Genomic DNA, 14,443 nt, shown 5'->3' on the forward strand with positions numbered 1-14,443 from the left:
GCAGGCTTGCCCGCGTTACAGTCGTGCGTGTCCCCCCACGACCCTTGCTGCCCCCCCCCTCCCTCCCCACCCCCCCCCCCCCCGGGTTGCTGCTGCCACGACCCCGAACGTCTATCTCTGATCTAAAAAGTCAAGGAAAGGTTGCCACCGCCTGGCGAATCCCTGTACCGACCCTCTCAGGGCAAATTTGATCCTTTCTAGCTGAATATAGCTAGCCATATCGTTAATCCAAGTTTCAACGCTTGGAGGCCTCGCGTCCTTCCATTGAATTAATATCCTTCGTCGAGCCACTAGGGACGCAAAGGCCAGTATTCCGGCCTCCCTAGCCTCCTGTACCCCCGGTTCTACCCCGACCCCAAAGATCGCAAGCCCCCATCCTGGTTTGACCCTGGACCCCACCACCTTCGACACCGTCCTTGCCACCCCCTTCCAGAACCCTTCCAGCACCGGACATGCCCAGAACATATGCACATGGTTCGCTGGGCTTCCCAGACATCTGACACACCTGTCCTCACCCCCAAAGAACCGGCTCATCCTTGTCCCCGTCATGTGAGCTCTATGCAGCACCTTAAATTGAATGAGGCTCAGTCTCGCACACGAGGAGGAAGAGTCGACCTTCTCCAGTGCATCCGCCCACGTCCCGTCCTCCATCCGCTCTCCCAGCTCCCCCCCCCACCCGGCCCCCAGCTCCTCCCCCGATGCTGCTTCCGCCTCCTGCATTATCTTGTAGATGTCTGATATCTTCCCCCCTCCGACCCAGACCCCCGAGAGCACCCTATCACTCGCCCCCTTACTGGGGAGCAGGGGAAACCCCTCCACCCGCCGCCCAGCAAATGCCTTCACTTGTAAATATCTGAACATGTTTCCCGGGGGGAGCTCAAACTTCTCCTCCAGCCCTCCCAGGCTCGCAAACCCCCCCTCCATAAACAGGTCCTTCAGCTGCCGTATGCCCACCCTGTACCAGCTCTGAAATCCCCCGTCGATGCTCCCCGGGACGAATCCACGGCCCCCTCCCACCGGCGCCGCCAACAGACCTCCCACTTCCCCCCCACGTCGCCTCCACTGCCCCCACATCTTGAGGGTGGCCGCCACCACCGGGCCCGTGGTGTACCTCGTGGGGGGGAGCGGCCATGGTGCCGTTACTAGGGCCCCCAGGCTTGTGTTGCCACAGGACGCCCTCTCCATTCGTTTCCAAGCTGCCCCCTCCCCTTCCACCATCCACTTGCGCACCATTGACACATCTGCCGCCCAGCAGTACCCCGAGAGATTGGGCAGTGCCAGCCCTCCACTGTCCCCACTCCGCTCCAAAAAGACCCTCCTCACCCTTGGGGTGCCATGCGCCCACACGTAGCTCATGATGCTACTCGTCACCTTTTTGAAGAAGGCCCTAGGGAGGAAGATGGGCAAGCACTGAAATAAAAACAAGAACCTTGGGAGGACCGTCATTTTGATTGACTGCACCCTCCCCGCCAGCGACAACGGTACCATGTCCCACCTCCTAAACTCCTCCTCCATCCGCTCCACTAGCCCGGAAAAGTTCAACTTGTGGAGGGTCCCCCAGTTCCTTGCCACCTGCACCCCCAAGTACCTAAAGCTCTTTCCTGCTCGCTTGAAGGGGAGTCTCCCAATACCCTCTCCCTGGTCCCCCGGGTGTATCACAAAAACCTCGCTTTTGCCCAAATTTAATTTGTACCCCGAAAAGTCCCCAAACTCTGCTAATAGTTCCACCATCTCCGGCATTCCCCCTTCTGGGTCTGCCACGTACAGCAGTAGATCATCCGCATACAGCGATACTCGATGTTCCTCCCCTCCCCCAGCCAGCCCCCTCCACCCCCCCGAACCCCCCAGTGCCACCGCCAACGGTTCAATCGCCAGTGCGAAAAGTAGGGGGGATAGGGGACACCCCCGCCTGGTCCCTCGGCGGAGCCCGAAACACTCCGACCTCCCCCCGCCCGCCACCACACTCGCCGTCGGGGCCGAGCAGAGCAACCCCACCCACCCAACAAACCCCTCCCCAAACCCAAACCGCCTCAACGTCCCCCACAGGCACCCCCACCCCACCCCACCGAACGCCCCCTCCGCGCCCAGCGCCACCACCACCCCAGCCCCCCCCCCCCACCGCCGGCACCACAACCACACCCAGCAATCTCCGCACGCTCGTGCCGAGCCGCCGCCCCCCCACGAACCCCGTCCGGTCCCCACGGACCACCCCCGGCACACAACCCCCCACTCCAGCCGCCAGGATCCCCGCCAGCAACCTGGCATCCACGTTCAGAAGCGAGACAGGCCCGCAGGACCCGCACCGCACGGGGTCCCCATCCCGCTTCAATATCAGGGAGATCAGAGCCTGCGACATTGTCGGGGGCAGAACCCCCCCCCCCTCGCGCCCCATTAAAGGCTCGCACCAGCACCGGTCCCACCAAGTCCACATTTTTCTTATAGAATTCCACCGGGAACCCATCTGGCCCTGGCGCCTTCCCCGCTTGCATCTGACCTATTCCCTTGACCAGCCCCTCCAGCCCCACTGGCGCCCCCAGCCCCTCCACCAGCCCCTCCCGGACCCCCGGGAACCCCAATCTGCCCAGGAAGTCCTCCATTCCCCCCCTCCCCGTCGGCGGCCCAGACCGACACAACTCCTTGTAAAAATCCCTGAAGACCCCGCTCACTTCCCGCCCCCCCTGCACCACCCTCCCGCCCCCCCCCCCCCCCCCCCCCCCCCAACCTCCCCAGCCGCATCTCGTTTGCGAAGCTGGTGTGCCAGCATCCCGCCCGCCCCCTCCCCACACCCACAGACCGCGCCCTGTGCCCTTCTCCACTGCGTCTCTGCCTTCCTGGCGGTCAGCAGGTCGAACTTGACCTGCAGGCTGCGCCGTTCTTCCAGCAGCCCCCCCTCCGGTGCCCCCGCACATCTCCCACCCACCTCCAATAGCTCCCCCACCAGCCTCCCCCCCCCCCCCCCCCCGCCCCTCCCCTCCTTCTCTATGCGCCCTTATGGAGATCAGCTCTCCCCTGATCACTGCCTTCAGGGCCTCCCAGACCACCCCCACCCGCACCCCACCCGCGCCATTCAAGTCCAGATAGCTCTCAATGCTCTTCCGGACCCTTTTACACACCTCGTCGTCCGCTAACAGCCCCACATCCAGCCGCCACAGCGGGCGCTGGTCCCGCGCCTCCCCCATCTCCACATCCACCCAATGCGGCGCATGATCAGAGATCGCAATGGCCGAGCACCCAGCCCCCCGCACCCTCGGGATCAGCCCCCCGCCCAACACGAAGAAATCGACTCTGGAGCACACTCCATGGACGCGGGAGAAAAAGGAATACTCCCTCGCCCCCGGCCCACCAAACCTCCACGGGCCCACCCCCCCCACCCGCTCCATGCACCCCCCCAGCACCTCCGCCGCCGCCGGCCCCCCACTGGTCCCCGCGCTCGATCTGTCTAGCCCGGGGTCCAGCACTGTGTTAAAGTCCCCCCCCATGATCAAGCCCCCCGCCCCCAGTCCCGGAACGAGGCCCAATAGGCGCCTCACAAAACCCGCGTCATCCCAGTTCGGGGCATATACGTTGACCATCACCACTTTCTCCCCCCGCAGCCCACCCCTCACCATCACATACCTACCCTCCCCATCCGCCACCACCTCCCCCGCCACGAACGACACCCTCCCCCCCACCAGAATCGCCACCCCCCGGTTCTTTGCGTCCAATCCAGAGTGGAACACCTGTCCCACCCACCCCCCTCTCAGGCGAACCCGGTCCACCACCTTCAAATGGGTCCCCCGCAACACTGCCACATCAGCCCCCAGCCCCTTCAGGTGTGAGAATACCCTTGATCTCCCGACCGGCCCACTCAACCCCCTCACGTTCCAAGCGATCAGCCGGGTCGCGGGACGACCCGCCCCCCTCCCCCGCCGATTAGCCATGTCCTGTTCCCTGCTCGCCCCGGGTCGACCCCCCCCCCCTCTGACCCGCTCCCCATGGCGATGTCCCCCTCCCCCCACCTCTCCAGTCCTCCACTTCCCGCCTCCGGTCCCCTCAGCAGCAACCCGGTGTCCCTCCCTAACCCCCCTCCCCCCCCCCCCCCAGGCTAGGACCCCTCCCAGCCGCGATGTACCCTCCATCGTACTCCCGCAAGTCAGCTGGTTCACGCTGACCCGGCTGCTCCTGCCCCACTCCGACTCCCCCCGGCTCGGGGGGGGGGCCTCCCCCCCCTTGCCACTCCTCCCTGGCCCCGCTCCAGCGCGGGAAAGGTCGCCATTGCTAGCCACGCCCCGCACTCCTCCCCTCCCCCCCTCCTCTGCCCCGCGCGCGGGAAAACAGAGGAAAGCCCGCGCTTTCGCCCTGCCACACCCCACCCCGCCATCTTCAGTTCCACCCCCGTCCCCGTCCATGCCTGTAAAAGAACCCCCCCTAGGAGCCCATATCCCCGATCTGCTCTCCCCCCCGTCCCACCTCCCCAACTTAACATTATAAATAACAGATAAATAACAAATAACAATGTACTTAACAGTCGCCCTCTACCAAACAGCATAAATAACCATAAATAACCATAAATAACCACAATAACAATAACTAAGGGAAGTTGGCAAAGGGGGAAAACACATCAGAAGAAAAACCACAGCAAGAGTTCAAAATCCAAACAAAGAATTCAGCTGAAAGTACCCGAGCGGCTACGGCCGCCAAGTATCCCCTGGGTCTAATTCGAGTCCAGTTTCTCTTCCTGTACAAAGGCCCACGCCTCCTCTGGGGACTCAAAATAGTGGTGTTGGTTCCTGTAGGTGACCCACAAGCGCGCTGGCTGCAGCATTCCGAACCTGATCCGTTTTGCATGTAGCACCGCCTTCGTCCGGTTGTACCGGGCCCGCCGCTTTGCCACCTCCGCACTCCAGTCCTGGTAGACCCTCACCGTCGAATTCTCCCACTTGCTGCTCCTTTCCCTCTTGGCCCACTCCAGCACTCTCTCACGGTCGCTGAGTCGCTGGAACCGCACCAGCACCGCCCTCGGGGGCTCATTTGCTCTTGGCCTCCTAGCCATGACCCTGTAGGCCTCTTCCAGCTCCAGGGGCGAAGGGACGGCCCCTGCCCCCATCAGGGAGCTCAGCATTTCTGCTACATATCCCGGGAGGTCTGACCCCTCCAGGCCTTCTGCCAGGCCCAAGATCCTCAGGTTCTTCCGCCTCATTCGGGTATCCAGCTCCTCAAAACGGCTCTGCCATTTCAGGTGGAGTGCCTCGTGCACCTCTACCTTTCCCACGAGGACCGTGGCCTCCTCCTCCCTCACAGTCATCTCCTGTTGCAGCTCCCGAATCGACGCCTCTTGGGTCGCCTGGGCTCCCATCAGCCTGGTGGTCGTCGCATTCATTGACTCCAAGAGCTCCATTTTCAGCTCCGTAAAGAAGCGCAGGAGAGCGGCCTGCTGCTCCTCCGCCCATTTCCTCCATTCCTCGGGTGCTCCACCGGCCGCCATTTTGGTCTTCTTCCCCCGCTTTTTTTTGGGAGCTGCTGTTGCTTTCTTTACCACCCCACTCCGGGTACCGACCATAAAGTTGGTCTGGTTCTCTTCAGGGAGCCTTCCCCCACCGGGATTTGTCCTTACAGCGCCGTTGGGGCCCTCCAATCGGCCCGAAAACACCTTTGTAGCAGGAGCAGCCAAACGTGCGACTTAGCTGGTCATAGCCGCAACCGGAAGCCTTATGTATTAGTTATGCTCCCCAGTTTGGTACCGCCTGTAACTTTTGATACTGACTTGCTTGTTCCCAAGCCCAAATCATTATTGCAAATTATGATTAACAATGGTCCCAGCACTGATCCTTTTGGAAGATGGATTTCTCCCTCCAATCCGAGTAACTATATATTACGCCTACTTGCTGCTTTTCATTTGCTAATCTTCTATCCATTCAGCCAATCATTCTTACCCCACGTGCCTTTACCTTTGTCAGGAGCCTACTGCGTGATATCACATCAAAGGCCTTTTGAAATTCCAGGTATGGCATCCAACTTAAGACACCTTCGAACAATTTTATCAGTTAAGTATGATTTTTTGGGGGAATTTTTCTATGTTTTCTATCACAATTCCATTACTTCTTTCAGGTCCGATTTCAATATATTTCCCATCACTGAAGGTAAGCTGACTGGTCTAAAGTTACCAGGTTTTGTTCTATCCCTTCTCATGAATATATATATATATATATATATAACATATATATAACATATAGCAATACTGTATTAGTTGCCCACCAGTCCTCAGGTCCTATCCCATCATCTCTGGAATTTTACATCTAATATATAAACTGGTGCTTTGATTGCATTCTGCCTGGTTCCCTATGTGAAGGCCGGTGTCCAGCAGCATGTAGGAGCTGCTGGCCTCTCCCCCTCCTCCCAGTCTCAGCCTCTCTCCCTATTTCTCCGCTTCTACTTGACAGCATTGCTCTCCGGAACGTCGGGCTACAAATGCCACGTAGACAAACTGGCTTAAACTGTCCCAGTGCCATCCGGGTGGCAGTGGGGGCTGGAACCGGCTGCAAAGAAGCCCCCCAGTGCACGAATCCAGCCTTACCTCCAGCAGTGGACAGGCACAGCCACCTTTTCACGGTAACTGTACTGTCATTTATTTATCCCTGTTATCCACGGCTATAGCTGGTTATAGTTTGGAGTGCGTGTGTACCCAGCGGCAGGGCAACTTGTTCCAGGCGACTTGCCTTTTGTAAAGCTGCCTTGTCGACAGTCTGGCTGCTTTTTTTTCACAATCGTTGTTTTCAACCTTAACATATCTTCTGTAGTTCACTGTGTTGCCTCTCTGCCCTCTCCTGATTTGTAAACAAGCCTTGTTCATTCCAGACGTGGCCCCTGTTCCACTAAGAACCCTACTTTCATTTCGGAAATAGATGTATTTGAAGAGTTGAGATTATATAGTGGTGGGGGCAGAGATATAAAACTTGTTTGAAGGTGTTAAAATATTGTAGTTTATACACAAACTGTTTGCTCGGACCAAGAAAAATATCTGGCAGACGGAAGGGAAATTTTAAAGTGTTTCGAAAGCTCTGAAATGTGTATGTCTGGTAATTGGGCAGCACGGTGGCACAGTGGGTTAGCCCTGTTGCCTCACGGCGCCGAGGTACCAGGTTCTAATCCCGGCTCTGGGTCACTGTCCGTGTGGAGTTTGCACATTCTCCCCGTGTCTGTGTGGGTTTCGCCCCCACAACCCAAAGATGTGCAGGCTAGGTGGATTGGCCATGCTAAAATTGCCCCTTAATCGGAAAAAATGAATTGGGTACTCTAAATTAATTTTTTTTTTTTTTTAAATGTCTGGTAATTGAGGGATAGCTAGCTGTTTTTTTGAGTAACATTTTTACCCAGCAGAAGTCCTGAACAATTGTGTTTGTATCGATTAGCATTTTTGAGTTTGTTTTTTATGGTTTATGTTACTGTTGCTGGTTCCTTCGGTAGGAAAAACATTTTTTAATCTTTTAAGTATTGTGTATGCAATAAGTAAAATTGTTATAAAATCTGCTTTGCCAGAAATTTTTAAATAGTGACAGCAGACTCAATTCTAATTAGATTCAGGTGAGATAACAGTGTAAGCAATCATTGGCTCCAAGTTTATTTAAAAGCAGTGATGATTCATATTTTTCTTTGGGCCTACCGTTACATTTAAGCAATTTTTGATGACACTGCTGCATATTGGTGGCACAAGTACCGTAGGCCAAATGGGCTCCTCTCCGCTGCATGATTACATGATTGGAGGAGTCACAGATGTTGCCTGGGGACTAATTCTATACTTCTAGAAATACAGATGTAAATCCAGGCACAAGCAAATATTAATGCATCTCCCTTGCGCTCTGGGGTTAGTAGCTCTTCCAAGACATAGGGGCAGCACAATAGCACAGTGGTTAGCACAGCTGCCTCACAGTTTCGGGGTCCCAGGTTCGATTCCCGGCTGGGTGACTGTCTGTGCGGAGTCTGCACGTCCTCCTCGTGTCTGTGTGGGTTTCCTCCGGGTGCTCTGGTTTTCTCCCACAGTCCAAACATATGCAGGTTAGGTAGATTGGCCATGCTAAACTGCCCTTAGTGTCCAAAAAGGTTAGGAGCGGTTACTGGGTTACGAGGAGAGGGTGGAGGCATGGGCTTGAGTAGGGTGCTCTTTCCAAGGGCTGGTGCAGACTCGATGGGCCAAATGCCCTCCTCTGCACTGTAAATTCTATGAAATTCAGCTTGGATGTACATCTATCCTCAGGGGTTTTATCCTCATCTAGTTTTGGTAGTTTGTCAACTATTTTCTCCCTTTCTATCCCAACTATATTCATGTGCTTTTTAATAAGCTAATCTATTCTAAAATAATCCTCTAGTGGTGTCCAATTTGCTACCTTAAATTTTGGTGAAAGTTATTCATTGCTTCTGCCATTTCTCTGTCATTACCTGAGAATATATCTATTCACCATTTCGTCCCCTATCCCTAATTAAATTTTCCTCATTCTTTGATAATCTGATTTTGTACTTTCTCTTTGCTTGCTTAAAGCTTTATAAGCTTAAGCACCCACGTTTAGCAAGTCACTTCATTTAGTAGATTCTTCCAGCTCTGCTTGGCACAGATGTCCCTCAAACAGATATTTTAGAAATACCCTAGTTACAACTGGTCAGTCAATAGCCAGCCACAGCAGTTAACACTTACAGCTGATTGACTGCTCATTGTTACTGATTTACAGATTTAAAGATTTAAAAAAAAACATTTGTTAAATTTCAGGTTTATATCACAATATTTGTCTTCCCGCTCCTTACCGCACAGTATTTTTGTCATTGTTTTGCAAGCCACCACAGTAGATTTTCCACTTCTGTGGCACACAGATTTGAACTTTAATAATAAATCTGTTACTGCTACATCTATGCATGTACCTACCTTGATCTGCAAAAACGTGGGGTGGTGGAGGGTGTTGAGCAATGAACTGTGGAGGGATGTCCCCTGTTCCTGGAGCATAAACTTGATGAGGGTGGGGTATTAATGCAGGGTGATGGTGCATGTAGTGCGGCACATGAGGCGGAGGAGGATGCATAGAGGGATGATTACTAGGGTGGAATTCTGTTGAGTGTGGCAACACAACAACCCTTCGAACACCATTTTCTTCTATTACCTGCAAAACAAAGTTCTCTTTTTGAAAGTGAATCAGAATTATAACCTATTTCTCTTATTTGGGGATATTTTCTAAAGATGCTTTTATATTAAGCTAACCTTCGGTAAAACATCTCCACACTAACTGAAACATTCCGCATTTCCTCCTTATTCCGACAGTCCTTGGATATTTCTCAATTTATTAGTCTCCTTTATTTATCTTTGCTTTGCCTATCTTTATGTACCCCCTCCAGCTGCCTTTCTTATCCCTTCCACTTGTTTACTATACTTTTATTTCTAATTTTGAATTTTTTTTCAGGCTAATGGTTGTTTTAACTATCCTTCAAAGGGCAGCGTGGTAGCACAGTGGGTAGCACTGTTGTTTCACAGCTCCAGGGTCCCAGGTTCCATTCCCGGCTTGGGTCACTGTCTGTGCGGAGTCTGCACGTACTCCCAGTGGCTGCTTGGGTTTCCTCCGGGTGCTCCAGTTTCCTCCCACAAGTCCCGAAAGATGTGCATTACACATTCTGAATTCTCTCTGTGTACCCGAACAGGCGGCGGAATGTGGAGACGAGAGACTTTGCACAGGAACTTCATTGCAGTGTTAATGTAAGCCTACTAATCTTTATTGTCACGTTATATTATCTTGCTTGGAAAGATCAACTGGAAAAAAAGACCTAATGTTCAAAATCATGTTGCAGAACCTTTTCTTCACTGCTAGCTCACCCCTTACTTTTGCTATGTAGAAATATCCTCATTCCATCACCTTATTTATTCTATTTCTTTTAGACAGCAGAGAGGTAAATAGCAATGCACCACAAACTAATGATTTTAAATTTGACAAAATGCTGTGCTAGGTTTCTTTAATTAAAATGTAAAACTACAATTCAGAATGAAAACTTATGACCAATTTGCCAAATCATGGGAATACCAACATTACCAGCACATATTTGACAGCTCATGCAGTGCTGATTAACAAAGCAAACTCTGAACCTCTGATATGGCATGGTGCCACAACTCTATTTCCATAATATATTATGCAACAGAAAGGAAAAATGTGGATACCCGAGGGTCAGAATATTTATTTTGTTAATTTATTTTGACAAGTAGCATCTGCTATAAAACTTCAGTTTCAACAATTTGGTAGCATATTATGTTTCAGCTGCAGAAAATGAGCAGATGGCAATTTCTCACAGTAGTAAATGTTTTCCTTCAAGAATTAGGCATGGTGGCATTAGCCACTTAAATGAACTCTCAATGTATGGAAGATTACATCTGTGGAGAGGATTAAGTAACAACTTGTATTCATATAGTGCCTTTAACATAACACATCCAAGGCCCTTCAAAGGAGCATTATAAAGCAAAATAAGGCATTGAGCCACATAAGGAGACATTCGGTCAATGACCAAAAGCAGTAGTAGTGAAGCATTTCTTCAGCCTTTTGTAGGTACAATGTATTATGCTGCAATTCATGTGCTGGCAGTTATGTGGGGACTTTATAAATCCAAATTATTTTTTTATTGGATATTTGATTTTGCACCCAAAACCTATTTCCTGCCCCTAACAATGGAATTTTGCATACTTAAGATTAAGTACATGTATTAAAAACATAGAAGATAGGAGGAGGAGGCCATTCGGCCCTTCGAGCCAGCTCCGCCATCGTCATGATCATGGCTGATCGTCCAACTCAATAGCCTAACCCTGCTTTCTCCCCATAACCCTTGATCCCATTCGCCTCAAATGCTATATCTAGCTGCCTCTTGAATGAATTCAATGTCTTAGTCTCAACTACCTCCTGGGGTAATGAATTCCACAGGCTCACCACTCTTTGGGTGACAAAATGTCTCGTCATCTCTGTCCTAAATGGTCTACCCCGAATCCTCAGTCCGTGACTCTGGTTCTGGACACACCCACCATCAGGAACATCCTCCCTGCATCCACCCTATCTAGTCCTGTTAGAATTTTACAAATCTCTATGAGATCCCCTCTCATTCGTCTGAACTCCAGCGAAAACAATCCTAACCTAGTCAATCTCTCCTCATACACCACAGATTATCAAGTCTAAATAGAATGACAACATTATTCAGTATGGAAAAATACTCTGAAAGGAGTAAGAAAAATAGTAGAGTATTTCTTGCCTCTGTCAAAAATCTGCATTGCTTCAATTACCCACGTAGACAAAACCATGTTTCCATACCATCAGGTAAAAATAATACCCTCCCTTCGTTCTACACATGCTGCTGATATTACTGGGAATAATCCAATTTAAAATAAATGTTGTTCTCGTATTACACACACAGGCCTGGGCTCAGTTTTAAAAGTCAGAACAAAAAGTGGGCTAAGTCACCCATTGTCATAATTATGTGACTAACTAAATATCCAAACATGTCTCATTCTCTAATGTCATTTGTGCTATCGCCTGCAGACGATACCTCTCCCTGTCACTTCAACCTCAACTACATCTTATCCTTCATAGTCTTGCTGGTCGTCAGTCCCTAGCTTCTGCTGGATGTTTCCTTCCTGGTTGTAATGTTTACTTTAGAATGGTGCAAATGGGAATTCTACGTATGATAAAGAAAACATTAAGAGTTCAGTACCTCCTGTCCCTCCTGTAACCAAGCGTCTGCACCTGGAACAAAGCAATAGTTTGGGATAGGAGCCTCGATTGGCAGCTCACAACAATCAGAACAGATGGTGAATGATCAGCTCCTCAAGTCTCACAAATTCCCAGAGAACAGATGAGTTGACCCACAGGGTTGGGAACATTTGATCTTGATTGTTTTGTGCCTACCTTGTAATATATTTTTAGCACATTTGCTACCTTGCTGCAAGCTGTGTTGGGTAGTTGTAATTTATTTCTATAGCTTTATGGTAATAGAGAAAGAAATAGAATTAACATTAGCAGCTCACCACTGTACTTCTTTTGATCAAAATAACTTATATTTATAAAGCAGCTTCCGTGTCCTTGGGTTACATCAATGTGCTTCACTTTAGAAATGTAGGAAAAGTTGCTTTGGTATTTAATGCTGCTGGGTCAATATCCTACATTCCCTATCTAAAGAACTATCTCGTAGTGGTACCTGCGCCACATGGACTCCAGAAGCTGAAGAAGTTGGCTCACCACCAACTTCTCAACTAGGATAGGCAATAAATGCTGGCCTCACTCCTGAAACCCATATCTCAGAATTTTTTTAAATGTAGGATGTAATTTGCACAAGTAATGTGTCACGTTCTCATGCTGAAGTTCAGGAGTGGGGCTTAAATCCATTAGTCAGAGGGAAGAATGCTAACACTGTGGAAAACTGATAAAATGGCAGAATTATTATCCATTATCACCTGGAGAATGGTGTGTAGATAGCCTGGGTCACATTGAGATCAAAAAAGACAATGTGTTGGGCGTCTTGAAAAATATTACGGTGGATAAGTCCCAAAGACCTGATTGGATCTACCCCAGAATACTGAAGGAGGCTAGAGAGGAAATTGCTGAGGCCTTGACAGAAATCTTTGGATCCTCACGGTCTTCAGGTGATGTCCTGGAGGACTAGAGAATAGCCAATGTTGTTTTTTTGTTTAAGAAGGGTAGCAAGGATAATCCAGGGAATTACAGGCCGGTGAGCCTTACTTCAGTGGTAGGGAAATTACTGGAGAGAATTCTTTGAGACAGGATCTACTCCCATTTGGAAGCAAATGGACGTATTCGTGAGAGGCAGCACGGTTTTGTGAAGGGGAGGTCGTGTCTCACTAACTTGATAGAGTTTTTAGAAGAGGTCAGAGAGATAATTGATGCAGGTAGGGCAGTGGGTGTTGTCTATATGGACTTCAGTAAGGCCTTTGAAAAGGTGCCTCATAGTTAACTGGTACAAAAGGTGAAGTCACACGGGATCAGGGGTGAGCTGGCATGGTGGATACGGAACTGGCTAGGTCATAGAAGGCAGAGAGTAGCAATGGAAGAGTGCTTTCCTAATTGAAGGGCTGCGACTAGTGGTGTTCCGCAGGGATCAGTGCTGGGACCGTTGCTGTTTGTAGTATATATAAATGATTTGGAGGAAAATGTAACTGGTCTGATTAGTAAGTTTGAAGACGACACAAAGGTAGGTGGAATTGCGGATTGCGATGAGGACTGTCAGAGGATACAGCAGGATTTAGATTGTTCGGAGACTTGGGCGGAGAGATGGCAGATGGAGTTTAATCCGGACAAATGTGAGGTCATGCATTTTGGAAGGTCTAATACAGGTAGGAAATATACAGTGAATGGTAGAACCGTCAAGAGTATTGAAAGTCAGAGAGATCTAGGTGGACAGGTCCACAGGTCACTGAAAGGGGCAAAACACAGGTGGAGAAGGTAGTCAAGAAGGCATACGGCATGCTTGCCTTCATTGGCCGGGGCATTGAGTATAAGAAATGGCAAGTCATGTTGCAGCTGTATAGAACTTTAGTTAGGCCACACTTGGAGTGTAGTGTTCAATTCTGGTCGCCACAACCAGAAGGATGTGGAGGCTTTAGAGAGGGTGCAGAAGAGATTTACCAGGGTGTTGCCTGGTATGGAGAGCATAAGCTATGAGGAGCGGTTGAATAAACACGGTTTGTTCTCACTGGAACGACAGAGGGCGAGGGGAAAACTGATAGAGGTCTACAAAATTATGAGGGGCATAGACAGAGTGGATAGTCAGCGGCTTTTCCCCAGAGTAGAAGGGTCAATTACTAGGGGGCATAGGTTTAAGGTGCGAGGGATTAAGGTTTAGAGGAGATGTACAAGGCAAGTTTTTTTTTTTTTTACACAGAGGGTAGTGGGTGCCTGGAACTCGCTGGCGGAGGAGGTGGTGGAAGCAGGGACGATAGTGACATTTAAGGGGCATCTTGACAAATACATGAATAGGATGGGAATAGAGGGATACGGACCCAGGACGTGTAGAAGATTTTAGTTTAGAAGGGCAGCATGGTTGGCACAGGCTTGGAGGGCCGAAGGGCCTGTTCCTGTGCTGTACTTTTCTTTGTTCTTTGTTATTACTGATATATGTCAGAAACTACGCGACTAATACAATCAAAATGTCCAAATAATATTACAAATCTGGAAACTAATGCTCCAGCGCTTTATTAAAAGGTTGTCATCTGGAACAAAATATTGGGTAACACTCCATAAAAAGGTTGATGCCAGTGAACTGAGCGGCTGCTGCATGACATGAAGGCAGTTTCATCACTGCCACTTGACATGGATCTTTACCAGCCATCCAAAGAAAACTGAATTGAGGGTGTTTGTACATTGCAAGATATTTTATGTGCAACCATGACTTCTGTTCTCCTGGCAGTATGCACTGATGGTAGAGGAGGGTTTTTAAATTGATT

At 50.2% G+C, this 14,443-nt stretch overlaps 1 protein-coding gene across 1 annotated transcript in view; it reads right to left on the minus strand.

Annotated features, from left to right (window-relative positions):
• Positions 1-14,443, minus strand: part of LOC119951342 (fibronectin type-III domain-containing protein 3a-like) — a 156,401-nt gene that overhangs the window by 56,221 nt on the left and 85,737 nt on the right. The window contains exon 5 of the mRNA XM_038774469.1: positions 8,891-9,122. Within this exon, the coding sequence (XP_038630397.1) occupies positions 8,891-9,122 (232 nt within the window). The remainder of the gene's footprint in view (positions 1-8,890; positions 9,123-14,443) is intronic.

This window comes from Scyliorhinus canicula, chromosome 17, assembly GCF_902713615.1.
Source record: "Scyliorhinus canicula chromosome 17, sScyCan1.1, whole genome shotgun sequence".
In the NCBI taxonomy this organism is placed as follows: domain Eukaryota; kingdom Metazoa; phylum Chordata; class Chondrichthyes; order Carcharhiniformes; family Scyliorhinidae; genus Scyliorhinus; species Scyliorhinus canicula.